Source organism: Antechinus flavipes, chromosome 5, assembly GCF_016432865.1.
Source record: "Antechinus flavipes isolate AdamAnt ecotype Samford, QLD, Australia chromosome 5, AdamAnt_v2, whole genome shotgun sequence".
Lineage (NCBI taxonomy): Eukaryota > Metazoa > Chordata > Mammalia > Dasyuromorphia > Dasyuridae > Antechinus > Antechinus flavipes.
In genome coordinates, this window is record NC_067402.1 from 143,951,883 (window position 1) to 143,976,777 (window position 24,895).

General features: G+C 38.7%; 1 protein-coding gene across 9 annotated transcripts in view; it reads left to right on the forward strand.

The window, feature by feature from the left end:
• ATXN7L1 (ataxin 7 like 1) overlaps nt 1-24,895 on the forward strand; it is a 243,642-nt gene that overhangs the window by 185,878 nt on the left and 32,869 nt on the right. For all 9 annotated transcript variants that reach the window (XM_052001360.1, XM_052001361.1, XM_052001362.1 and 6 more), the window contains 2 exons: nt 1,689-1,911; nt 23,412-23,689. In XM_052001360.1, coding sequence (XP_051857320.1) covers nt 1,689-1,911; nt 23,412-23,689 — 501 coding nt within the window. The remainder of the gene's footprint in view (nt 1-1,688; nt 1,912-23,411; nt 23,690-24,895) is intronic.

Here is a 24,895-nt window from a genome sequence, read left to right on the forward strand (position 1 = left end):
TCAAGAAGATCCAAATTAGAATTCTGCCTTTGAATCTTATTAGCTATTTACTATAGGGAAGTAACAACTTTTCTGGGCCTCAGGTTTCTGATAATAACAAATCTGAGGCCAGATTTGAACTCAGGAAGATGAGCCTTTCTGACTCCAGGCCTAATACTAGACCACCTCGGCCACCTAGATTAATTGACTTCCTGTCACCTAGATTAATTGACTTCCTAATTAATCTTTCTTTTTCTTCCAAGTCTGTGTACTGTAGGTTTCTTATCAGCTAGAGAAAAAAATGACTATATTTTTTGGAATAGGCAGGTAGAAAGGGAATTGATAGATTATTCTCTTTCACCCCAATATTTCACCCATAACAACAACCTTCTTTACCCATGAGCCATTGTTTAGTATTATTATTTTGCACTTTTCTCTCCATCAGGCTACCTTTTCATTTAAATTTTTTTTCAGTTAATAGTCATTTGTTTTCTCTCCTTCTTATCTCTCCTCAACTGAAAAACAAAAAATAAAACTTTTAACAAATATGCACAAACAAAACACATTTCCACCCTGACCTTGTCTAAAAATGTATGTCAAATTCACAGCCTGTAAGTTCTACAGAGAACTTCAGAGTCTGCCTAAACCAAATTAAAATAAAATAAGGAAAGATGTTTAAGAAAATAAAAATACAATTTGAAGTTTTAAAAGTTTGATGTTATTATTTTATATCTTTAAGATATCTTTCAAAATTAATAAATCATCAGGTTCTGTATTATCTTCTGTATTCTACAATACACCATTGTGTGTTCATCTTATGAAGTATTTGAAATGCTGATATCCAAATCAGCCTTTCTTGGGCTTAAATGATTGAATATATGGCCATTAAGATTAAAAAATGTTGAAAATGAATCATCTCTGTAACCAGTGTCTTCTGTTGTGTTGCCAGCACAAATTTTGCCCAAGTTTTGGGGATCCTATGTCTGGTATCATTGCCATCTGTGACATCCTGGCACAGAAATGGGTTTTTCACTTTTGCATCCATGTGATCCAAAATGGTACCATAACAATGAAGGTAAAAGTAATATAATTAGTGGTTTGTCCTTAGTCCAAAAAAGCCTTCAATAACCACTGGTGAAGTACTCTTTGTGAAGTCCTGCTGTTGTTTTTCATGACATTTAAGAATTTTGTCTGAGTTTAGGTTTGGGGATTTTCTATTTTCTAACCATTTTTAAACAGGATATTCATGTTTATTATTACCCTATAGTTATGGCTTTATATAGTATAGGCTCCTAGGTTAGGATTATAACTGAAACCAGTTAATAGCTTGTACTCTGCTTTTTAAATTTGGCGGTTGTGGTTGTGGTTGTAGTTGTGGTCATGTTAAGTTTATGGTAGTAAGGAGAATGTCCTTATATAAATATCTTTGCCTCTCCCATGAGAACCTTGGAGTTAATTTGAAATGCAGTTTGATAGAGGAATTTGGTATTTAATAATTGTCAACTGGCAAAACAGAGCAATTGGCAAGAATAATTAGGACTGGAACCTCAGTGATTTGTACATGGCAAAGTAAGGAATTTCCTCTTTGTGATGTGATGTGTGTGTGTGTGTGTGTGTGTGTGTGTGTGTGTACGTGTGCAGGTAAGAGGAATGGAAAAAAGGGAAACTTAAAACAAACTGCTGAATTCTTTCCTTTATTCCCTTTCCAGAAAGAAGACACAGTTCGATGTGTAAATCTTCTCCCTCTCCAGCATCGCCACCCTCCAATTCCAGGACGTCACTGTTACAAGTGAAAACAAAATCCTGTATCAGTGGCCATAATCCTGTCAGCAGCAACGCAAAGCCATTCAAAACGCCCAAAGACAATCTACTTACCTCCAGTAGCAAACAGCACACGGTCTTTTCTTCGAAAGCATCAAGGGACAAACCATGGTGAGTCATTGGGTGCTGGAAACACCAAACTCTTAGCTTGCCTTTCCATCCTTATTCCTTGTTGCCCTCACAATAAAACATAGTGCTTACTTTATGGTTAGGTATTATGTCCACAGAATTAGAGAAATGAAGAGGAAATAAAGAAAGTCCAAATTAAAAGTTGAATGAAAGCAGGGGCTTAAAAGTCATATTTTCTTGATGTGGGAAATTTTTTTCTCCCCTTACTGGAAAGAGTAAAACTGATGCCCAAGTTAAGAAAGTCAGAAAATATTCTTTAATGATATGACTGACTTAATGGTATCTCATGTTAAATAATAATATTTAAGGATTTTGTATGAAAAGCAAAGTGGCAGAGTGATAGAGAACCGACCTGGGAACCAGTAAGATTTTCATTCAAGTCTTAGATATGATATATATGTCTGAGGACATCCCTTAATCTCAAAGTATCCCAAGCAATTTTCTGAATTTATAACTTTCAGAAAAGGTACTGATCTGCATTGGTAAGGAGAGTGTCCTCATCCAAGAAGAAACTCCTACCAGTGAAATCCTCATGTCAAGTCCTTAGCTCTAGCCCCCAAATCCCACAATCTTCCCCAATGGGAAAAAGGGAACCTCTTTACAGAAAATAAGTATTGACCTACTGGGCAATAGGGACCACTCTCATGATGGAGGCTCCCTTCTATTGAGAGAAACTGAGGCTGGAACTCTGCTTTGTACTCTGCTTTTGAATCTCTAACATGAACTATAGGGTTACATTTCTGATGGACATTCACCAAACAGACAAAAGGAAAATTGTGCATTGGTGTATAAGCCAAAGATGACCGAGGAAAATCACTTCTTTGAAAGAAAGTAAATTACAAATGCCTGTGAAAATGTAAATGATAGTGAATTTTTTTCATCCCTGTCTTTATCAAAAAATGTTTTACTTTAATTGGTTAACTAGAACAAGTTTCCTCTGTGCTGGGAAAGCATAAAGAGGCAACTAGAACAGAAATGGAAATATTTGAAGAGTATCTCCAAAAATGTATTCCTTGTTCCATGGGCATAATTATATGCATTCTAAGATGGTTAGGAGTTATAATAAAAGTATTAACCCTTAACTTTGGGACTTTGTGAAAGTAGTAGAACAGGGCAAATACAGTGCCTATATTGGGAGGGCACAGTTTAAGTAAAAATTACTTCGATCATTATGAACATCATTCCTGGAAAGATAGTAGAATCAAACATTTGTTGATCAATTTGTAATCACAGGATTTTGGTAGTAAGTAATTCAGATGCTTTAGTGAAGAACTAAGTCATTCCAGATCAATGGAATTCCATTTCATGCTAGAAACACAGACTCTATAGACAATGGAAAGTTGACATCTAAGGCTTTGGTTCTTTCCCCATGCTGTCCTCATCCATAGGCAGGAAAGACACAGGGCTCTGGCTCTTCCTTTAGTTCAGAGGACACACAACCAACTAAGTGGGTCACACTCAAAAAGTGACTGTTCATGGGTCCAACAGCAACATACATCTAGGGATGAGTCCTGTAGTAATTTTTATCTATTATCTTTATCAGTGACCTGTAGCAAGGAATGGAAAGAAATGCTCATTATATTTGGCTAGAGTCAGCAATGCTGATGTCCTAGATGATAGGAAATTAAAGAAATGGACCTTCCAAGAACAGAGTGAAGTTTAATATTGGAACAAACATAGGGCACCATGTTTTAAATCCATAAATGGTGAAATAAGGCTGGCTGGCTGCATGTAAAAAGAATTAAAGGAATTCACAAGTCAAAGGAATTGCTGGTGTAATCTTGTTGCTAAAATGTTAACATAGTAGCAAGATACAGTAATAGCGTGGGATATAAAGAACAAAGAAGGAGTCTTTAGTTGTTAGTCTAACTTATTTTCAGTTTTCAGTCTCCACATTTTAAAAAAGATTTGTAAAAACTGAAGAGGTTCACTTGAATTCTGTAAGTATTTCTGAGCACCTGCTGTGAGCAAATTTTGAAAATGGTAACAAGAATTTTCAAAAGAATGGAAAATAGATGCTTTAAGGAAATGGTTAAGAGAATTGAGTCTCTTAATAATAATAGTAGCTGGTTTTTAAGTGGCACCTTATGGTTTTAAGGAGCTTCATGTACGTCATCTCATTGATTCCTAAAAGAATCCTACGAACTAAATTCTGAAGGTATTTGACCCCATTTTACAAATGAGAAAATTGAGGCTTAGAGTGATATTAAATTACATGCCCAAGGCCTCACAGCCAATAACTGTCAGAGGCAGAATTCAAACCAAATCTTCTCTCTTGTCTAAGTTCAGCTGTCTTTCCATACCACTCTGCTGCTCATAGATTTAATATGAAAAAAAGAAGGGCAATGACTAGGTGAAAATTTGTTAAAAGGAGAATGCTGACCTGCTGACCTCCACATAAGATAAACAAGAGCAAATGATGTAAAGAGAAATTGTTTAGAAATAAGGATGGACTTTTTGACTTAGATTAAAATATGTTTTATATGATAGTACTTGCATAGTAACTTATATCAGATTGCTTGCCATCTTAGAGAAGGAAGAAGAAAAAATATGGAAACCAAAATCTTATAAAAGTAAATGTTGAAAACACATTTCAAAAATAATAGTAATAAAAATAAAACATCAAAAAAGTGATTAAATAATGGAAAGGGCTAGCAAAGACTTAAGATCCTGTGTTCCTGAAGATAGACAAGCACCCATTTTTGCTGATTTAGCCAGACACTTTAAGGCAAGAGACTGAACCAAGCAAATCCATGAAGTTCTTTCACCTTGATTCTGTAATTTAACTTTAATTCACTGAGCTACTGACAGAAAGTATTTAAAATTAATATTCTATAGCATGTCTCAGAAGTTGCATTTCTCAGTAATTACAAAAATACTATTCCATGGTTATGCTTACAGGGATCTAACTATGCCTGGTACTGAATGAGAAGCATGTAAAATTCTCCCATCTACTTCCCAGGCAGTTTCATTACCTGATATCTCATCATAAGAAGGATGGTGTATACATAAGAACAATAAATAGAGCAATTAATAAAACCCTCTTTAGTTCAAGAGATCCTAAAATCCAATTTAGATATTCCAAATGGAGCTTTCTGAAAGCTATGACAGAATACACACTGCCTAAGAATGGTTATCCATGACTTTAACCAACTATAACTGGAGGTAAGGGACACAATTTTTCAAACAGATTAGAACTACTTTTGAATGAAAATGGGTTGTTGTTTTTTATTATTATACTAAATTCAACTTGACCCCTTAGAATTTTTTTTCATGAGCTTAAATAGTCTGTATAATTTTATTTTTGGCTTAACAAGTTAAAAAAAAAACCTTATCCTTTAATGCTTTGATATATCCATCAAAGTAGAATTCACTCTTTGCACTCCTCATACTATATGATTCTGGCTTGTGGCTTTCCTTAAATCCTCCTTAGAGAATCAGTTAGTTGACAAGCATTTATTAAGCATCTTATAGTGTGATAAGCATAGTGTATGAAAGGTAGGGGAGGTGTGGAAAGGGGAGAGACAAAAATAAAATAAAATTAAAAGGTGGATATCTTTTGGATGGATATTCAGTACTGTGTAGAATTTCCTGTGGATCTTTTGCTACCATTTGCCAATCTTTCACTTTTACAACATAAACTGACCCACCTTTTCCATCCAACATAGCCATTGCAATGTCTTTTATACTACTTTTCGTTAATTGGTGGTAACATTTGAAAACTTAGTTACATGTACCAGATGTTTTTCTTTTGCCCTATGAGTCACTTGTAAGTTGAGTCTTCTGAGATTGTGCTATTCCATGATTCCCAGCTACACAGAAATGTTCAAATGGATCTGTAATCCTATTTGGAAATTCCTTCCAAAAATGCAGATTGCCACCCATCTGCACCTGCCATGCTAGGTGATTTTTGTCTTATTTCACTTTCTTTTAACACTACATAGGTATTAGTGAAGCACTCTAACTACCCATGTATCATCCCTCCCCTCAATCATGGCTATTTTAGCTTCCTGTCATACCATTCCTTAATGATGTATCTCTTATTCTTCAGAATTCTTCAAGTATTATATGTCGAAACCTATTCACACTCACCTTTTGCCTATATGGGATATTAATTTTTAATTTTTTTAAACAACCTTGTATTCTACTATGTAGTAACACCAGAAAAATGTTTTATCAGTCATTTAGTCTTTACTTCACAGGATCATCAGGATCATTAAAAGAGCTTTGAAATTTCTCAAAGGCAATCCATCTTTCCTGTCATTCACTTCTAGGCCAAACTTGTTTATTTGTACCATCTATTCCAAATTTATATTTAAGAGAAATTGTGTGTGTGTGTGTGTGTGTGTGTTTAGATATATGGAGAAATAGATAAAAATAATAAGTTATCCACATAAAGATATTCTTTATTCAGTTGGTCTTTTCTGTGTGAATAGATAGGCCAAATTACCTTGAGTCATTAAATCTCTCTTCCAGGGAATTCTGAAGTATTCTAGAGCTTGAAGCAATCAGCACAATGCCATCTGCAATCAGGAGTATCTAGGGAACTTCTTCATCTATGGGCAATACAAGTTCAACTTGAATTCTTTGTTAGATCTCATCACAGTGGCAGATGTTTTTGGTGACTATTTGTTCACTTGTTTCAACTGTGTCCAGCACATGTGGGGTTTTCTGAGCAAAGATACTGGAATTATTTGCCATTTCCTTCTTCAGTTTAATTTACAGATGAGGACACTGAGATAGTTAGGTGACTTGTCCAGAGACTTCCATTATTAGTAAATGTCCAAGGCTAGATTTGAATTCCAATCTTTCTGACTTCGTGCCTGGTGCTCTTATCCACTGTGCTACTAGCTGCCCTTAGTAACCATTCATAACCCTCTTGTTATAGTTGCTGTTTTAGTTCATCTGATGTTTATAATCAGAATATTGTTGAACAGTGTTTTGTCTATAGTTCCATTTTGCAAAGAATCTTCAATAATTTTGGTTTATAGATACGAGCCATCTTGTTATAAAAAATACTATAGCCTTATAGGATTTTGCTACATTTTTTTCTTTTTTAAATAGAATTTAATTGATGCCTTTTATTTTTATATCACCTAAGATTTGCCCTGGTGTCCTTCTCTCCCTGCTTCTCTTTCTAGAGCTCTCTTTAAAATAGTTTTGTTAGTACCTTTTTTTTTTAGAAAAAGAAAAGGAGAAAAAACAGCAAACCTGATCAATATCCCCCACTAATTCTTCCCCATAATCTGGTATTTATACAATGTTTCATACCTATGAACCCCTTTTGCATCTCTACATGTCTATTCTTTATCATTTTACAACTTTCTTCTTGATTGTTTTGTGTTACTTCTTTTCATTTCCATTGTATTGTTTTCCTAGTTCTTCTTACCTGAGAGGAGAAGGGAAATTTAAAAAGAAAAACTTAAATAGCCGAAGTTTTATGGGGTGAGAAGTGAAGCTCTCCTATGGGAGTTAAGATTATTTTAAAGCAGATTAAGCAAAACTAATCATAAGAAGAGAGTAATCACGGAAAAGAAGAGGAACAAAAACCAAAAAAAATCTTAATTCAACACTCATTACCAAGAGAATATTGATGGTAAAAGGAAAAAGCTCCCACCTCCTTTTTTTGTTTTTTTTTTTTTTGTTTTTTTTTTTTTTGGCAGCAAGCAGTTCAGGACTTTTAAAAGCACTTCATTATTTTCCAAATGCTGTGTGTCTTTCCTACTACTCAATTCTTATCCCAGATCATTTTCTATATCTCTGTATACTATACCTGGACTATATAGCTGAGCAGTATGTTTATTCATCCACTCTGTTTTACTAGTGTAGATAGTTTCTCTTGCATGTTGCTAGGCTTTTTACAGAGGCGGTTTTGTAGTATTCCTGAACTTGATATGATTAATACCATGTCTTCTGCAAATTAGAGTATTTAGAGACATCATCAATAGAGCATTCTTTTTTTGTTGGGCTTTCATTAGGAAATTAGGATTAGTATCATCTTCCATGATACTAGAGAATATTCCTGTTTTATACCCCTGAGGGAATCATTTGACAAAGTTATTATTTAGTCACATGTATCATACTCTTTATAATTTCAGCATATTCGAGGGAGACTTTGAGAAGAATCATTCAAAGAGAAAATCAGAAGGTACAAAAAATGACAAAAACTCAACAACATAAAAGGAAAATAAATGTTTATTTCTTAGCTTTGAGGAAATAACTTGGTGATAAGTGAAGCAATCATTTCAGAATCAGCTGCCGTGTTCTTTCAGAAAATCTAAGAGCAAAAGTCAAAGTAAGAAAATACTTCTTTAATACAGAGGCCATCACAATATTGCTGGCCCCAAATAGGCATTCACAGTGCAGAGGAGGTTTTCAGTCTTCTGAGTGTTAAATCCGCTTGTTTTTTACAGTTTACAGTTAACATCAGTAAATGGCTTCCCTGAAAAAGCCAGAGCTAAGAGGAACCCATGTATGAGATCCTGAAGTCTTTGCTACAAAGCCCATAGAGAAAACAATGCTGAAGTCAGATAGGTTGGTTTGGATTACTGGTAATGGATCACACCTGCCAGGGCTTTAGCCATAAGAAGACAACCAACCAGAGCAAGGGATATAGTCAGTCTTTTCCTTCTCCCACCACTGCTGTAATTGGTCAAGAACTGGCTCTGATACATGAAAGGATGGAAGACATCAGGTTTTCTTCCCTATGATGGCTTATTACATTCTCCCGAGATCCTATCACCCAAGAATTATGTGTTGAATACTAAATATGCCCAGCTATTAAAAATGCAAGAGAGATAGTTCTACTAGAAAACGAGAGAAAAGAAAAATTAGCAGACTTGTTGCCCTCTCTGTGTGCACATTTTGGCAATGGTAGATTGTTTGTAGTATGTTTTTCCTCTCTTCTGAAAAGGATGGCTTCCCTCAAGATGGGAGGCACATCCTCCCAGAAGTGATGGGAGTGGGAGTGGAAGTGTTTTGGAAATCTTCCCAATACTTTATGGAAAGGAAAATTATAAGTGAGAGGTCTTGGCCAGCTGCCCAATGGAGAAACTTGGTTGGCTGATCTCTCTTTCCCTTCTGTTGGTGAAGACCAGAAGCAAGATTGTGGCTCAGGAATGACAGCTCTGGGGAGGGGGAGGGGCGGGGAGAGAGAAGCAGCTGAATCTAGGAGATAGTATACCAAATTGAGGAAACAGATCATTTACAGAATCACTGTGTATATGTATATAACTGACTTAAACATTCTGAGCCTCCTTCATGTAATAAGCTCAAAAAAGGACTAATTTCTTCCCTCACCTTGCAAGGATAGTTTAAGGATAAGTGAGGTTAAAGCATTTTGAGTTCTTTAAAATTAAGAAAGATGCCTTTATCCATTACGACATTTTGTTGTCCTCATTCTTGATAGTATTAGGGAGGGTGGATTATCATGGGATTAGGATAGAGAAAAAAATAGATATAATTCAATGTGCCTTGATGTAAGAGATTTCCACTAGAGATCAAGAGTAGGAATTGAAGGGGAAATAAGATAAATTTGACAATCTTGGGGTTTTCATTGGTTATTTTCCCTCCTAGTTTTCAACAACCCTTGACCATATTAGAAAAATGATAAGCTGCGTGAGTTAACATTTTTGCAGGCTCTGTCTCCACTTTATAACAGTCCCTCAGTTGAAGCAGCTAGGTGAACCAATGCATAATTCACTAGGTCTGGAGTCAGGAAAACCCAGATTCACATCTGGCCTCTAGCATTTAATACATATATGACCCTGAATAAGTCCCTTAACCTCTATGTGCCTCAGTTTAGTCGGTGATAAAATGGGGATAATAATAGCCTCTACCTTATAGGATTATTGTGAAGACCAAATATGATGGTATTTATAAAGCACTTAGCATAGTGCCTGGCACACCATAGGATTTTAATGAATATTTGTTTTCTTCCTTCTTTCAATAAGAATTTAAGTTTCAAGGACCATGTTAGGTGCTGGGGCTATATAAGCAAAAATTTAAAAGTTCTCAAGGAGTGTACTTTCTACTGGGGAGAATTAAATGTATACAGATAAGTACAAATATGTACCAAAAATATGTACAAAGTAATGGGGAAGATGACACTAATAATGACACTAATAATTAAGAGAATTGGGAAAAGCTTCAAGTAGGAGGTAGCAGTTAAGTCCTAAAAAGAGCTAAGGATTCCAAGAGGTGAAGGTAAGGAAGAAATGCATTTTAGGTACACAGATTACATAAGCAGAGAGACAGAATATAAAATGTCAGGTTCTAGGAAGAGCAAATTGGCCAGCCTGGCTGGAACACTGGGAGAGGGGGGAAGGGAGAAGAGAAATGTAATGTGAGATCAAGCTCAGAAGATAGATTGGAATCAGAGTGTAAAGGGTTTTAAATGCCAGAGAAGTTTCTTTTTTATCTTAAAAAGAAATTATAGGGGCAGCTAGGTAGCACAATGGAGAGGGCACCAGCCCTAAAGTCAGGAGGACCTGAGTTCAAATTTGGCCTCAGACACTTAACACTTCTTAGCTGTATGACACTGGGCAAGTCACTTAACCCCAATTGGCTCAGGAAAAAAAAAAGAAGAAGAAGAAGAAAAAGTAGTTATAGGGAGCCCCAGAAGACTCTTGAGCAGGTGAGCGATGTGGCCAGAGCATATTTTAGAATTATCATTTTGACAGCTCTGTGGAGTATGGTTAAAAACAGAGAAAGAGATTGGAGACTAGAAAAATAATTCAGAGGCTAAGGTAATAATATGAATGAGAAGTAACCAGTACTATAGCTAGGATGCAGAAATGTTAGTGGAAAGAAGAGGATAGAATGGTATAAGAATTCTAGAGAGAGAATTGACAAGACTTAGCAATTAATTGAATATAGAGATAGTGAGGAAAAGTGAATCAGGGAGGATGATTAAAATTTTAAACCTGAGTGACTAGAAGGATGGTGGCATCCTCAACCATTATGGAGCTGTTAGGAAGAGAGATTGTCTTGGAAGGAAAGAGAACATATTCTGTATTGGAGATGGCAGGTTTGAGATACCTATAAGGACTTGTTTGAGAGTCCAGTAATAAATTTGGGGTGTAGTACTTGAACTCTGGAGAGAAATGAGGCAAATGGAAGCAGTAAGCGTCAAGGTTATTGTTGAAACCCTGAGAATGTAAGAAATCACTTAGACAAAGGCTATAGAAAAAGAAAAGTGAATGGCCTTGGAAAAGAGGTTTGAGGAATATTCCTGGCTAGTGAGCAGAGCATGAATGATGATCCAGCAAAGGAGACTGAGGAGGAAGTAGTCCAGTGTTTAAAGATGTTGAGAGACCAGGAATGGTGAGAAAAGGCTATGAGATTTAGCAGAGAGGTCATTGACAGCCTTTGTAGAGGACAGTTTCATTTGATTAATGAAATTAGCTGGGGGTCACAGAGGACTGAAGTGCTAGATCTGAAGTCAGGAAGACCTTAATTCAAATTCAGACATCTTAGACACTGGCTGTGTGATACTGGACAAGTCACTTAGCCCTGTTTGCCCCATTTTTTCATCTGTAAAATGAGCTGGAGAAGGAAATGGCAGACCATTCCAATAGCTCTACCAAGGAAACCCTAAATGGGATTACAGAGAGTCATACATGACTGAAATGATTGAACAACAAGATTATAATCCAAACTTTAACTGATTGAGAAGTGAATGAGAAGAAAGAGAGAACAAGTCAATCACTTTTTCTAGGAGTTTGACTCTGAAAAGGAGGAGAGAGAGAAAAGGAGGTTTTTTTAAACTAACTGAAGTTTGCTGAAATCTGGTCTTAGCCATGAAAATTCAAGAAGAATGAAAAGGATAAAAAGTGAGATGGGCTTCTTTGTTTGGTTGCTTGTTTGCCTCCATGAGATTATTGTTATAAGAAAACTCTTGGTGCTGAAGCCCCTTGATTGATACAGCTCAGCCACTTATCTGCCACTTGTAGACTTAGAGGGCTTCCCAGACCATTGTCAATAGGTTTGCTTAGATGGGATTTGAACTCAAGTTTTCATTCCTTCCTTCCAAGCTAATTTTCCATCCACTTTGTCAGTTTGCCTCTGAGGTTGAGCACCTTTTCCTTCTTATCCTTCCTCCCGTTTCCACTGGTAAAGAGTGGCAACCATACAGGAAGGAAAAGAAGAAAGGGACCAGAAGGATAGACTCCAGATACAGAGAGAGGAATTGGGCAGTGGAGGATGGTAGGGAAAATTCCAAAGAAGGTGGGGAGCTTCAGGTCTCCTTTAAACTGACTGGGAAATATCTCCTTATACCAGTGAGGCATTAAGGGCAAGAATGTTACTGCTCCTTCAATATTAAAATATTAAATCTCACTCATTCAGGTTTCAGAGGAGCCCTGAACTCCTTGTGATCTTGGTAAATTAGAAAAGTCCTCAGAAGTAAAAAGACAGAAGTTCTGCAAGGAGAAGGAAAGGATATTAATACACATCTGGGAAGAAAAAGGAAACTGAGGGATGAAGAAGGGCCAGCTTTGTGTAAGGGTGGTCTATTCAGACTATGGGCCAATGTAGATAACAAGATAACCATCATTTATTTTTTAAGTAAGCTGCTTACTGTAATATTTTTCTCTCTGGCTCTGGTGATACAATGGATAAAGTACTGACCCTGGAGTCCAGAAGACAAGAGTTCTTAACTCTGTGATTCTGGACAATTCACAAACTTCCGTTTGCCTCAGTTTCCTCATCTGTCGAATGAGGATGATAATAGCACCTATGTTGCAGGATTGTTGCAAGGATCAAATAAGGTAAATTTGTTTTTAAAGTGCTTAGTTCAGTATCTGGAACAGAGTAGATGCTGACTAACAAAGAATTAGTGCTCACTCCATCATTTAACTGTTCTTTTCTTTGTTACAAAGGGAGAAAGAGGAGAGTCATATGTAGAAAAATGATTGATGCAAAAATGAAGATAGAAAACTTACTTTTTAAAAAGAAAATACTTAAAACGAGCAAATTTATACCTTTTATGAAGGCATACTGATTTTAGAATTATAAGCATGAATTTTAGAAATGTATGTATCATAAGATCGTTAAAATGATTTTCTCATTATATCCAGCCTGAGTCTGTTTGTTACTAGAAACCCATGGTTAAGAGCAGCAAGGTTAGAGCAGTAGTCCTTGAACCAGGAATTCCTGAGTTCAAATCCAGTCTCAGACACTTATTTGCTGTATGACCCTGGGCAAGTCACCTCCAAAAAAAGAGGGAAAAGTCCATGAGTGGTTTAGAACTTGTAATTAGAAAACAATATAATAAAGACGTTTTGGAATAGGGTTTTTTTGTTTTCTTCCATTTTAGTCCAATTAAGATTCCTTGCTAAGTATTGAAAATGTATGACATGAAGATTAGAGAATTGAGATTGATCATTGGGAGGGAAGAATCAGGTAGGGTACAACTACCCCTATATATTAAAAACTAAGGGATGGGTTCTCTGATCCTTTGCTGAGAATAAAATGGGAAAGCAGTTTTAAACTGCAGAGAAAAGGATATTAGCCCTAGAGCAAGAAAAAAAAAGTCTGCCCTTAGAATGAAGTCACTGGAGGAACCGGGGAATCTTATTCTCCTAAATGTTTTGTAGCAACCACTTTCTGTTTGACTCCACTCTCCCCAGGGACCACCAAGGGTAGAGGAGAGAGTGTGCCTGATTTGGGGGGAAGGGAGAAGAGATGCGTTTGTGTTCTTGGCTTTGCTATGCTTTCCCAGTACATAGCCCTTCTTAAAAGCTTTGAAAAAGAGAATCTTCTGAAAGATGGAAAAAAAATGTACTTAGGTTCACCACAGGGACAAGATAATATCTCAAATTCCTTCTGGCCTTAAGATTCTTAGATTCCGGGGCTGAAGGGGAGAAAAAAATGGCAGAGTAGAAAACTGGAGGACTCTGAATGAAGGCTGGACTAGACCCTTGGAGCCACCAGGCCCTGTTTGCTTCTGAGGGGAGCAGGTTATCAAGAGGATCCTGGGGATCGCAGCAGCTGATTTCACATGACCTAGACTTTAGTACTTAGACCTTGGCTTCCATCTGAATGAATAAGCCTGTAAGAGAACTGCCTCCCCGGGCACTCTGGCGTGTAACTCAGGTCCTTGTGGTTGCCCACGAGGTCGCCTCTTGCCTCTCTCCTAAGCCTCCCCAGAGAGGTGGAGAAGGAGGCTTCTCTCTCTTGGTTCTTTCAGTGCTCCTTCCAAGCTTCCCCTCCTGCCCTCTTCATCCACACTGGCAGTTTTGTTGACATGAGAGCCTGGTGAAGGAGAGATAATGGAATGGCTCAGCTTTTATGGCTCTAGAAGGAGATGCAGAAGCAAAGTCAGCATTACCCACCACTCAAAGGGAGCCCATAATTAGCCTGAAAGAGGATTCCTTCTGGACAACGACATCTGGTGGCTGAAGACAGTAACTTTCCCACTTTATTATTCCTCTAAAGCAGGGTTGGCCCCAAACTCAATTATGTAGTAAATGAAATTTCTTTTTAGATCCTCACCTTCCTAACACTCTGCCCCATCCTTCCCCCTTATTGCCAAGAGGTCAGTGTTTTACTGCTTCCTCTCCTCTCCTTTCTATCCAAATCTACTCTTAGGAAAAATCTGATACCAGACAGTTAGACTTTAATGTGAATTAAGCTACTGTTTCTTCTCCCAAAAAAATCGCTGTCGAATTAAAAAAACATATATTGTCCTTTGTCAAAAGAATTTCAGGCAGCAATGAGCAGCTGAAGGAAAGTTAATTTTCTTTTGGTCTGGGGGTAAGGTGCAGTCCTGACTGGTGTCTCTGATACTATATTAAGTGGTAGCTGCCTATTCTGCCACTGCCAAATAATGCCGAATCCTAAAAAGTTACCAGAGTGAATTCTTTATGGTCTTTGTTACAGTATCGCTGGGTTTGAATATCAGCTTAGATACTTAATAGCTTTGTGACCAAAAGAAATTACTAAGCCTTTCTGAATCTCAGATATCTGTCACATCCACAAAATGATCTATAGCACATACTTCACATGGTTATTGTGAAGATCAAATGAGATAGTATATGCAAAGTAATTTGTAAACCTTAAAAAGTATATAAATGGCAGTTATTTTTTTCTGGCTCATTTTTCCTCCTGAGAAAATAAGAAATTTTTTGTGCAGGTAGAGACCTTCTGAGTTCTGCGAAGCTCTATTTGAAACCTCAGAGCAGAGGTCTCCAAATGTTTTTGATCGCTCTATTTCCCTTTGTTAGAAAAATCTGAGCATGTAACCCCAATATGTATATATTTGTTTACCCATAAATTATCTTCATGTACTTCTGTACTGATAACTATATATCATAAAACTTATACCGGAGACAGAGATGAAATATTTGGTCTTAGAATCACTAGAGAACTACTTGAGTTTATTGAGTAGGTAAGTGGCATGGTCAGGTATCAAAAAGAGATTTTTGGAAAATCACTTCTGCAGTTGTGGAAAGGATGGGATCGGATAGTAAAGAGATAGAATGGAAGAGAACAGACTAGAAAGTTATTGTAATGGTCCAGGTGTGAGACGTAAAAAGGGCTTGAATTAATGTGGGGACTATTTTAGGGGGCAGAAGAAGACAAATGGGGAAAACATTGTGGAGATAGAAATGATACACTTTTTACCACAAGATATAAGAGAATGAGGAATTAAAGGTGACACTGAGATTGTCAACCTGGATGACTGAAAAGATAGCTGTGCCCTTAACCAAAATATGGAAATTTGGAATAGGGTTGAGCTTTGGGGAAAAGATAAATATAATAAGATTTTCAAGGTAAATTACAACCCACCCATGCCTACTTACCATATGAGATTCACTCAGTCTTACTCAAAACAAAAAGGAGTAGTAAGTAGTGATGCAAAGACAAGGGTCTTACTGTTCTATTTCTCCACATAGGGCCTGGTACACAGTACTTATTTAATAAATGCTCATCAACTGAGTTTTCACTGCCCTAGGGTGTAGCCCACCCCTCTGAAGAATATAAAAACCATGAGATGACCTCTAGGACTGAGGGTGTGTGTGCGCACTGAGTGACAGGTAGAGAATTGTTTCCCAGTGGTATCTGTGACAGCTGCTGCTATGAGTAGCCAATTAGTAATTAGGTTATAACTGTCCTTAGGGGCCTGATGCCTACCTCTGAAGGTGAGAAAGGGAGGATTCCATTAAGATCTTATACCTTGAAGGTAGTAGAATCATATGTGGGACAGGAAAGAATAAGGATAGGTATGGTTATGTTGTATATTTTTATACACTGAAGTGGGCCAGCACCAGAAGAGCGAAGTACGACACCTTCCCAACCTCTGTTTGTTAATCACATCTCTTGAGACAAGACTTTGGATCCCACTTTGGAGACAACTGCTATCTAGAAGCCCACGATGATTTTTCCTCTTGTAATATCTGTAATCTCCATTGTTTATCATGTTCTTAAGTAGCACTGGTTAGTACACTGAGATTTCTTCTCAAAATTATTATAATAATGTTTTTGTATTTGCAAAGTTCTTTGTATAGGTTACATCATTTGATTTCATGCAAGCTAACAAGACAGTTCTTGCCTTCAAGGGACTTACCTTCAAATAGGGGAATACAACTTATATAGGAGAATGGTGGCCAGAAAGAAGAGTTTTCAACAAGATCACAGGGGTGGTGAGTGGAACCATACAACAATTGACTCATCCTTTCCAGGAATGGTAGTGCTGAGTTGGTTTGTTTTCAGAGCTAGAATGGAAAAGCAGGTTGAAGAGTGGGAAGGAAGTATAAGTGAAATAGCATGGCCTGATGGCATAGCATGGTATGATATGGAATGGAGAAAGCTGAAGAGGCTCTTTGGGCAAAATAAGAATGCTTACTAGTCCAAAACTCAGTGGACCTTGGGGATGAAAACTTCACATCCAATCTGAGATGGAGGCTTGATACATGGACTTTTAACATAGCACTGTTGGTCCTTATGGAACTTTATTCTGTTTGTTTTCAAGTGTTTTAAAGTTTCACAGAAGTCTATTTCTGATCCTTCTGAGGAGCTAGTCAACTTTTCAGCCTTATCAGCCAACTTGATGAGCCAAATTTCTATTCTGTCATTGAAATCATTGATGAAAGTGCCATAAAATACTCCATTCAGGAGTGCTTCACACCTCCTAGCATGGCCCCTAAGTTGGCCTTGATTCAACAATAACCTGTCTGGTTTTGCCTCTGTAGCCAAACGGGTACCACCTAATAACTATGTGGTGTCAACATTTTCGTGACTTATTGAGAATGTGTCATGTAAGGAAAAATTCAAAGCCTTGCTGAAACTGAAAAAGAATATTTATAATGCCTTCTGTTTCCAAGGACTAATATTCAGGAAGGAATTGGTTTGGGGTTTGTTTTTTGTTCATTTTCCAGGCTATGCTTGTTATTAGTACTCACGAAGGCATTTGCAAACTGAATTTCTAAGAATCTTTCCCCAAATGTTTCCTTATAGAAGAAAACATTCATTCAACAAACATTTATTAGGTGTCTGCTATGTGCCATGCTTAAGTATTCAAAAGTTTCCAATTTTCAGGCCAACCCCCTAGATAGTTCTAATTCTACCATCCTCATTGATGATATTGTGGTTTTAAAGTTCTTCCCAAGTCTTGTTTCAACTTGAAAGATATGAGTGATAATTTCCTAACAGCCACTTTAAAAGGAGGAAATCAATAGAGATTATAGAATCATCTTCATTAAGGTCTTTTAAAATAAGATGTTAGTCCACTTCAGGGATAGCGTGATTTTATTTCCTACCTCCAAAAAGAGAGGACTAGATTAAATTGACCCTTCTGGGCTCCCAAAAGGTCATATAAATAAAAAGGTACTATATTAGGCCTATAAGCTCAGGTTTCTAAAAGAAATTAGGCTGAGAATAATAACTAAGAATTTTCATCCAAAATATTGTCCATAGCAGGAATATTTTGTTTTTTAGGCCCTCATTCAATAAATGTATGTTATTTCTATGCTGGTAAGTATAAGGATGATTGGGAAACATTTTTGCAAATCTATTTCTACTGACACTTCTGACTCTAAAATTCTCCATTTCTTAAGATTTGTTTATTGACACTGACAAAAGAGTACATTATGATTATCAATTAGGTAATAGTCATTCTGATAGGAACTGGATCTAGGAATATGGAAGCTGTCTTCCTCCAGGGGAAATTGATTAATCTGCCACAGCTCCATTATAGACAGTAAGAAGGGGGGCAGGGTTTAGAAGGGAGATGGTGAGAGTGTAAAAGTACCTTATGTGAATGAATGTAAGAGTAATCTTATTCATGAAGGCCAAGGTTCACTTGGCCTAGAAAGGGCAAATTTTCCCTGCCAAGATTATTAAAAGAAAGATGTGCAATTAATCGAGACGCAGAGAAACAAATGGGCAGATTGTCCCTTAACCTATCAAAGCACTCTTGAATGTGGGGAGCCCTTGTTTTCCAAAGCAGGGATGGGGGGGCGGTCCCTGACTGTGCAATCCTCTCTCCATGACAGCCGTGCAGAGGTACAGAGATAACAAGGAGATAACTACTCCCAGTATATTACACACAGCAGGGAAACAAGATGCTGCCCCGTGCTCCCTTAAAGAGTTCATCCCAAGCGAACAAAACAGGCATTATGGAGCCAGCGGGAGAAGATCAGAGAATCATCCTTCTCTTAGTGAGTGGGTAAATGTGACTCATTGTGAGGCTTCTGGGAGGGAATAGGGGAATTCCTTGTCACTGGGGGAAGGAAGTGACAGGAAGTGAGCCATCAGACCTGAGTGACTGGCCAGGCTCACCACCCTGGCAAAGAGTACAAAGGGGCTGCTCTTTGTAGCCCATCCTCACTTTAAAGTGTTGAAGTAAATATGGTATGGGATAAAAAAGGAGGTGCATAGTCCCATTATTGGAGAAGTATGCGAGTATGCTTTAACTCACCTCCAAAAGAGGGACATCACAACCTTGTTCTTCAGAACTCCATGCTCCTCAGAAGAGTGCACTTCTAAGTAAATCCTGTTTAGCCCCTATGTGTCCTGGGAAAGGAGCAAGGGAACTGAGGGTGATGAGCAAAGAAAAAGAGGAATCAAGAAACTGAGGGTGATGGGAAGACCGACAAGCATAGAGAATACTTTGCAGAAATGCTTACTACACATATTCTTTCTTACTGTAGGGCAGAAATTCTTAAAATTTACGTGCTGTGGATTGTTTTAGCAATCTGCTAAAGCCCATGGACTCTTTCTCAGAATTAGTTGTTGGGGTTTGTTTTCATTAAAGTTCAGAGATCCCCTTAAATTCCCTCCAAGAAACTGGAGTTCCTAAGAGCCCTAGCACTAAATTATAAAAGAGCACAGGAAAATGCTAAACCAATAAAATGAAAAAGTGGGCAGTGACACAGAGGGAGTGGGGAATGCTCTCCAAGTTTTGGGTCAGTTTCATGCTCTGCTTATTTAAAAAAAAAAAAAAAAACAGTTGAGAACCCCTGGGACTTATTTTCCAAATTGTGTATGGCACAATTTTGCATACATTTCCTCCTCTGTTCACTGATTTAGGAATTCAAGACTGTTGCCAATAACAGTGAAGAAAGGAGACTGAATACTGGGATGAGCTCATGGCTGCCATTTATACTGGGTGGGATGAGGGTGGTAAGGTCACATAGGTATGATTTTCACTTCTCTCTCTTCCTCTTAATTTCTCCTGATGATGTGTTTTGGCTCCTACATTCTCTTCCCCTAGAACCATTATAGTTGCCAGTTTCTCTTTTCTGTTGATTCCCAGCAGAGTCTCCTCCTTGGCTCTAGCTAGAATCACATTACTTCAGAAGGACGTTTGGACAGTTTCCCAGGGACTTGAGAGCTACCCTGTATTTTTCTAGGGAGGAAAAGAATGACCAAGTAAGTAATCAACTGTAGCAGTTGCCAAGTTCTACTTATTCTGCTCCTTACCCTTGGTCCCCAGTTGTAGCATATGAGATGTCTTAGACCCTTACCTATCACCCCCCAAGTTCCACTCTATAGTATAGCATTATGTCTTTGTCAGGCAGAAATCCAATATTGATTACATTATATTTGGAATTCTTTGATAGATGTTTGTTTAGATTCTCTCCAAATTCCCAAACTCTCTTTCAAAATAAATTTGGGGCTTGAAAGAATTGGATGTTGCTATTTTTCAAGCTCCTGATGAAGTTAGTTTTCCTATTGGGTGACTCCATTCTGATTGTGCTGTCAGCCTCTCTATATTGAGGTTTTCAGGGCAGGGGGTAATTAGGGCCCAGCAGGATTTCTAAGAACACTAAGTAGCAACTTAAGAATAGTAAACAAGCACTCCATTATCCATTGGCAGAAAACTCAAAATAGGAGATAGGTAATAGGTATGATATCTAACCTGGTCAAAGTTTAAGTAAACACAGTTGGGATGACCGAGCTCTAAAAAGATGAAACAATTGGCATTTTTCCAAAAAACTGGACTGGCTACACCTATAATTTTGTGGCTGATTTGGGAAGCTAAGACTTAGCTGGGTATTCTCTTTTACAGGAAAATAGAGCCTGCTACATTAAATACTTAATTTTGTTTTGTATTTGCACTAATTCTCACAATATTTTTGGTTTTATTCTCTTTGATTAAAAATGTTCCTAAGTTATTATGTACTCAGCATTTTGCTAGGATATTTTGGGCATGGGTAAATGAGGGCCTCAAAAGACTCAGAAAGCAGAATGCTACAGTGGGAAAAGAACTGATTTTAGAGTCAGAGGACCTGAATTCAAATCCCAGTTTTTCCCTTACTACCTCTAGGACTTCCATCTCTGTGCCTTACTTTTTTCATCTGTTAAATATGGAGATTAGATACCCTATAAGGATCTTTTCAGCTTTAAATCTGTCATCCTCTGCTCTTTGACTCAAAGTTTGCAAATAAGACATTAGACTAGAACTAAGAAATTCAAATTCCTTCTTCTAAACTTTATTTAGTAGACCACAGACTTACTAGCATTATCATACGTGCTCACATTTCTGTTGTCCCCCATATGGAAGGTATTCCTTGCAACTCCAAAAAGTAGCTAAAACAAGGAATATTATCCTCATTTTTCAGGTGAGGAAGCTAAGTCTCATGGATAAGTGACTTTCCCAATGTCACATGGCTCTACTTAATGGTAAAGCCAGGAATCTTAATTCTGTTGGTTCAGAACCCCAGTGTGGTTTCCACTGTACCACAGCGAGGTGGCTCAATGGAAAGAAGGCAGGGACTGGAGTCAGGAAGACCTGTTTGCCTCAGTTTCCCCAGCTGTAAAATGGGAATAATAACAGCCAAAGAGTGGTTGAAAAGATCAAGTGAAATAATACTTAAAAAGCATTTAGCACAGTGCCTGACACTTTGTAGGTGCCATATCAATACTGATTCCCTTCCTTTGCCTTTCCCTTTTATCCAAAGAAGGATGATAAAGAAAACAAAAAAAGATATATTTATAACTTCCTGGTCAGAAACTTAGATGTACCACAGAACACCATATCCACACTCAAAGAATAGAAATCAAATAATAGGAATAAAAGGCAATCTGTTAGAACACGGAGTAGGAAAGAAATCAATAGTCCTTGTTAATCAACTATCAAGTATACATCAGGTAGGAAGAAAAGAAGGAAGGAAAAAGAGTTCCTACTAATCCTAAATGCCCTGGTACAGATTATAGATTTGGGATTTTGTTTTATGTGTACATGTGGTTTTCAGTTCTCTTGCTTATTTTTAGATAAAAAGGTTTACAAGTTCTTTTTCAGTGTTGTTTTGGTTTTCCAAAGTATTTGAGTGCTTTGAGATGAGATTTTAGAAATTAACAGATGTCCAGTTGTGTCTAGAATAGTTCAGACACCATTTTACTTACTCTGAAAATCCTTGAAATAGTAACGGTTTTATTATCTCACCCCAAACCAGCAGCCTGCTTGTCCCCATTGAAAGGCCAAGATCTTGTTAGAACTTTTTCTTAGTCCAAGGAGAAGAGTGTCCGAGAAAGAATCCAGGAGTGGGCAGACTCCAGATTCCCAACCAGCACAGTAATTTTGTCAGGTTCAATATTTGCCTTCCAAAATGTTGAGAATCTGTAAACAGCATCTGTGTTCCTATTTATAAAGAGGAAGGAGGCTAGGGACAATAGAGTTACCATAATAATATATTAAATTAATAAGTTAATCAAATAAACATTTCATGAAAACTTAAAGAAGGGGGAACTTATTATACCTATGGACAGAAAATGTTCTTCCCTAACTCTGTACAATTTCCAGGACTGGTAATAATAATGATAATACTAGCTCAAGTTTATTTAGCATTTTAATATTTATAAAATGCTTTACATGTATTATTTCATTTGATCCTTACACCAGTGCTGTGAGGTAAGGATTGTTATTACCTCATTTCACACGTGATGAAATTAAGGCTCAGAGAAACTAAATGAGTTGCCCAAGATCATACGACTAGTAATTGTCTGAAGGTGGGATTTGAACCAAGAGCTTCTTGATTCCAAGTCTAGCACTTGATCCACAGAGCCCCTCTGTACTACTCAGGTGCCCCGTTAGTGCTACTGGACCAAAAAGACTTAATTGTATATGGTCTGTCATGTTTTATTCCTAAGAAGACTTGAGTACTCAGCTCTTGGCTCACAGATCAGCCAGGATCAGAGGAAGCAGCCTATGCTTTGAGGGGAGAATGGTGAGGTTTCCCCCTGGAGCCTGTAAAGGAAATCTGGCCCTTCTCATTCAGGGACCCAGCCTATAGCCGAGTGCCTCATAGATCCCTCGGAATGACTAACCCTATTTAACAGCTCCCGTGTGCAGGTATTAAGGGAGAAGTGGCCGCAATTAGTACTAATTCCAAGGAGTGAAAGTACACCTTCATGTACTGGCTTCTTAAAATTCATCATGGAAAGAAAGCTGCCAGCTTCTGAGAATTGCCCATTTACATAACCAGCTGACTAAAATGGGATATTAGATAATGTTACGCGGCGGCCTGCCCAGTTTTAGCCATTCCCGGGATGTGAGAGTAATCCAGAAGCCCTCAGACAGCATGTTGTGCAGCCCTCTGGCCCAGAGCCATCCCATCGTGTTGTGTGATCCTGTCAGCACTCCCGAGCTAAGCAGATGTCAGGCCCGATCAGGATGAGGAGGGGAGCCAGGGAGGGGGCGTTCCAGCAAGCGGCACACTTTCTGTGATACAACCTGCCTCTCTCCTTGAGCATCCCAGTAGGGACCTTGTGCCGCCAAAGGGGCTGTCTAACCGAGGAGGTCCCCTAGGGAGGAGTGGGGCAGGTGTGAAGGAAGCAGCACAATGATGAAACAGGATGTGGGGGAAGAAGGAAGGGGTCCACGGACCCGGGGACCAGGTCACAAGCCCTCTCCGGCCCACATCCCCGGGGTTGTCACAAGGGAGCGGTCTGGCTGCTGACGCAGGCCCGGGGGACATCTCCCCTCGGTGGGCACGACCGTCACGGAAAGAATTTGTGTTTGTTTCTCTGTTTTGCAGTGTTCCTGTTCCTATAGTCAGTTTAGAGAAAATTCCTAACCTAGTGAAGGCAGACGGTGCCAATGTCAAAATGAACTCCACCGCCACTCCTCCTGTGACCTCTGCCACCTCTTCCTCTGCTGTGCCTACCCCGCCTTTAGTTAAGCCGGCGTTGATGTCCAAGCCGGTGCCGCCATCACCAGAGAAGATACTCAATGGCAAAGGAATCGTATCTCCCTCAGTAGACAAGAAACACCAAAATGGCACCAAAAGCAACAAGCCTTACAAGAGACTTTCAGGTAGGTCCCAGCGCCTTCCGAGCCCGCCGGCCCCTCGCCCTTCCCCTCTGTCAGCCCTGGCGCCTCCCAGTGAGGCTAGTGCTCCCCCTCTGACAGGGGAGCACCAGGGGGATTGACCTGCAGAGGGCCCGCTGAGAGAACCCCTCATTCACAAACCCCTGCTGAGACCGGCTCTAGTATTCCAGGATCCGATTAAACCTATAGCTTTGCTAAGTACCAGCCTGAGTAACTAACTGAAGGAGGCCGTTCTCACCACACCCAAACAACCCAAACACAGGCATCTCCAGGCCCCATAGCCGCCTAGTTTTCACTGCCATTTTCTGCGACTCATTGACTCACTAGTACTTCCAGCTATGGCTCAGGAAAGCTCTCAGTGATGCCTCTTTAGGCTCAGTGGAGATGAGGGACATGCAGGCCAACATGTTCCAAAGGAGGAAATTCAGCTTCTGCCCTTTTTTATGGTAGGTTTCCAAGCTCCTTCAGGGCCGGCCCACTCCGGCTTCTGCCACTCGTTGGCTCAGTGATCTCTTTTTTTAAAAAGGCCAGGCCAGAGCTGTTGGGATTGGCTCTGGTGTTCCCGAGAACAGTCACTTGAGCAGCCCTGCCTGGCCACCCCGGAGCTGACTCCCTGTGGGACCGAGGGATCTCTCACACTGTCTTTTTGGTGTTGGTTTTTGTGTTTTGTTTTGTTTTTTCCAGCACGATTCCCCACGTGAGTGGGCCATTGGTTTAGATTTGTCACCCAGGTGCCATAGAAGACAGGGTAGGTGCAAGACTCATATTGACAACAAGCTAAAATAAAGACCACATTTGGATAAAGAATAGTGGTGGGGAGGGAGGTTGTGGTAGAAAATATCATCTCTAGTAGATTTGCAATTAAAAACAAGAGTTTGAACCCAGCATATTCTAGCTAACAAATCAAGTCTGAACGTCTTAAGTGCTCAGCTTGTGCTATTCATTGTCTTGGCAAGGTTTGGGGTCAGGGCCTCAAGTTTCCTTATTGTGCTTGATGCTGCCTCACCAACTCCATGCTCCTGGCTGTTTTCTGAATGAGAATTCACAGTTTTGCCGCACAGAAGCAAATGGGAGATACTTTTTTTAAAATTAGTACAGACATGGATATGATATATCCAAAGACATTCACTTTATTTTCTATAATAAATATGTGATCCTGCATACCAGACTGGATTTTTGCTACTGCTCTTT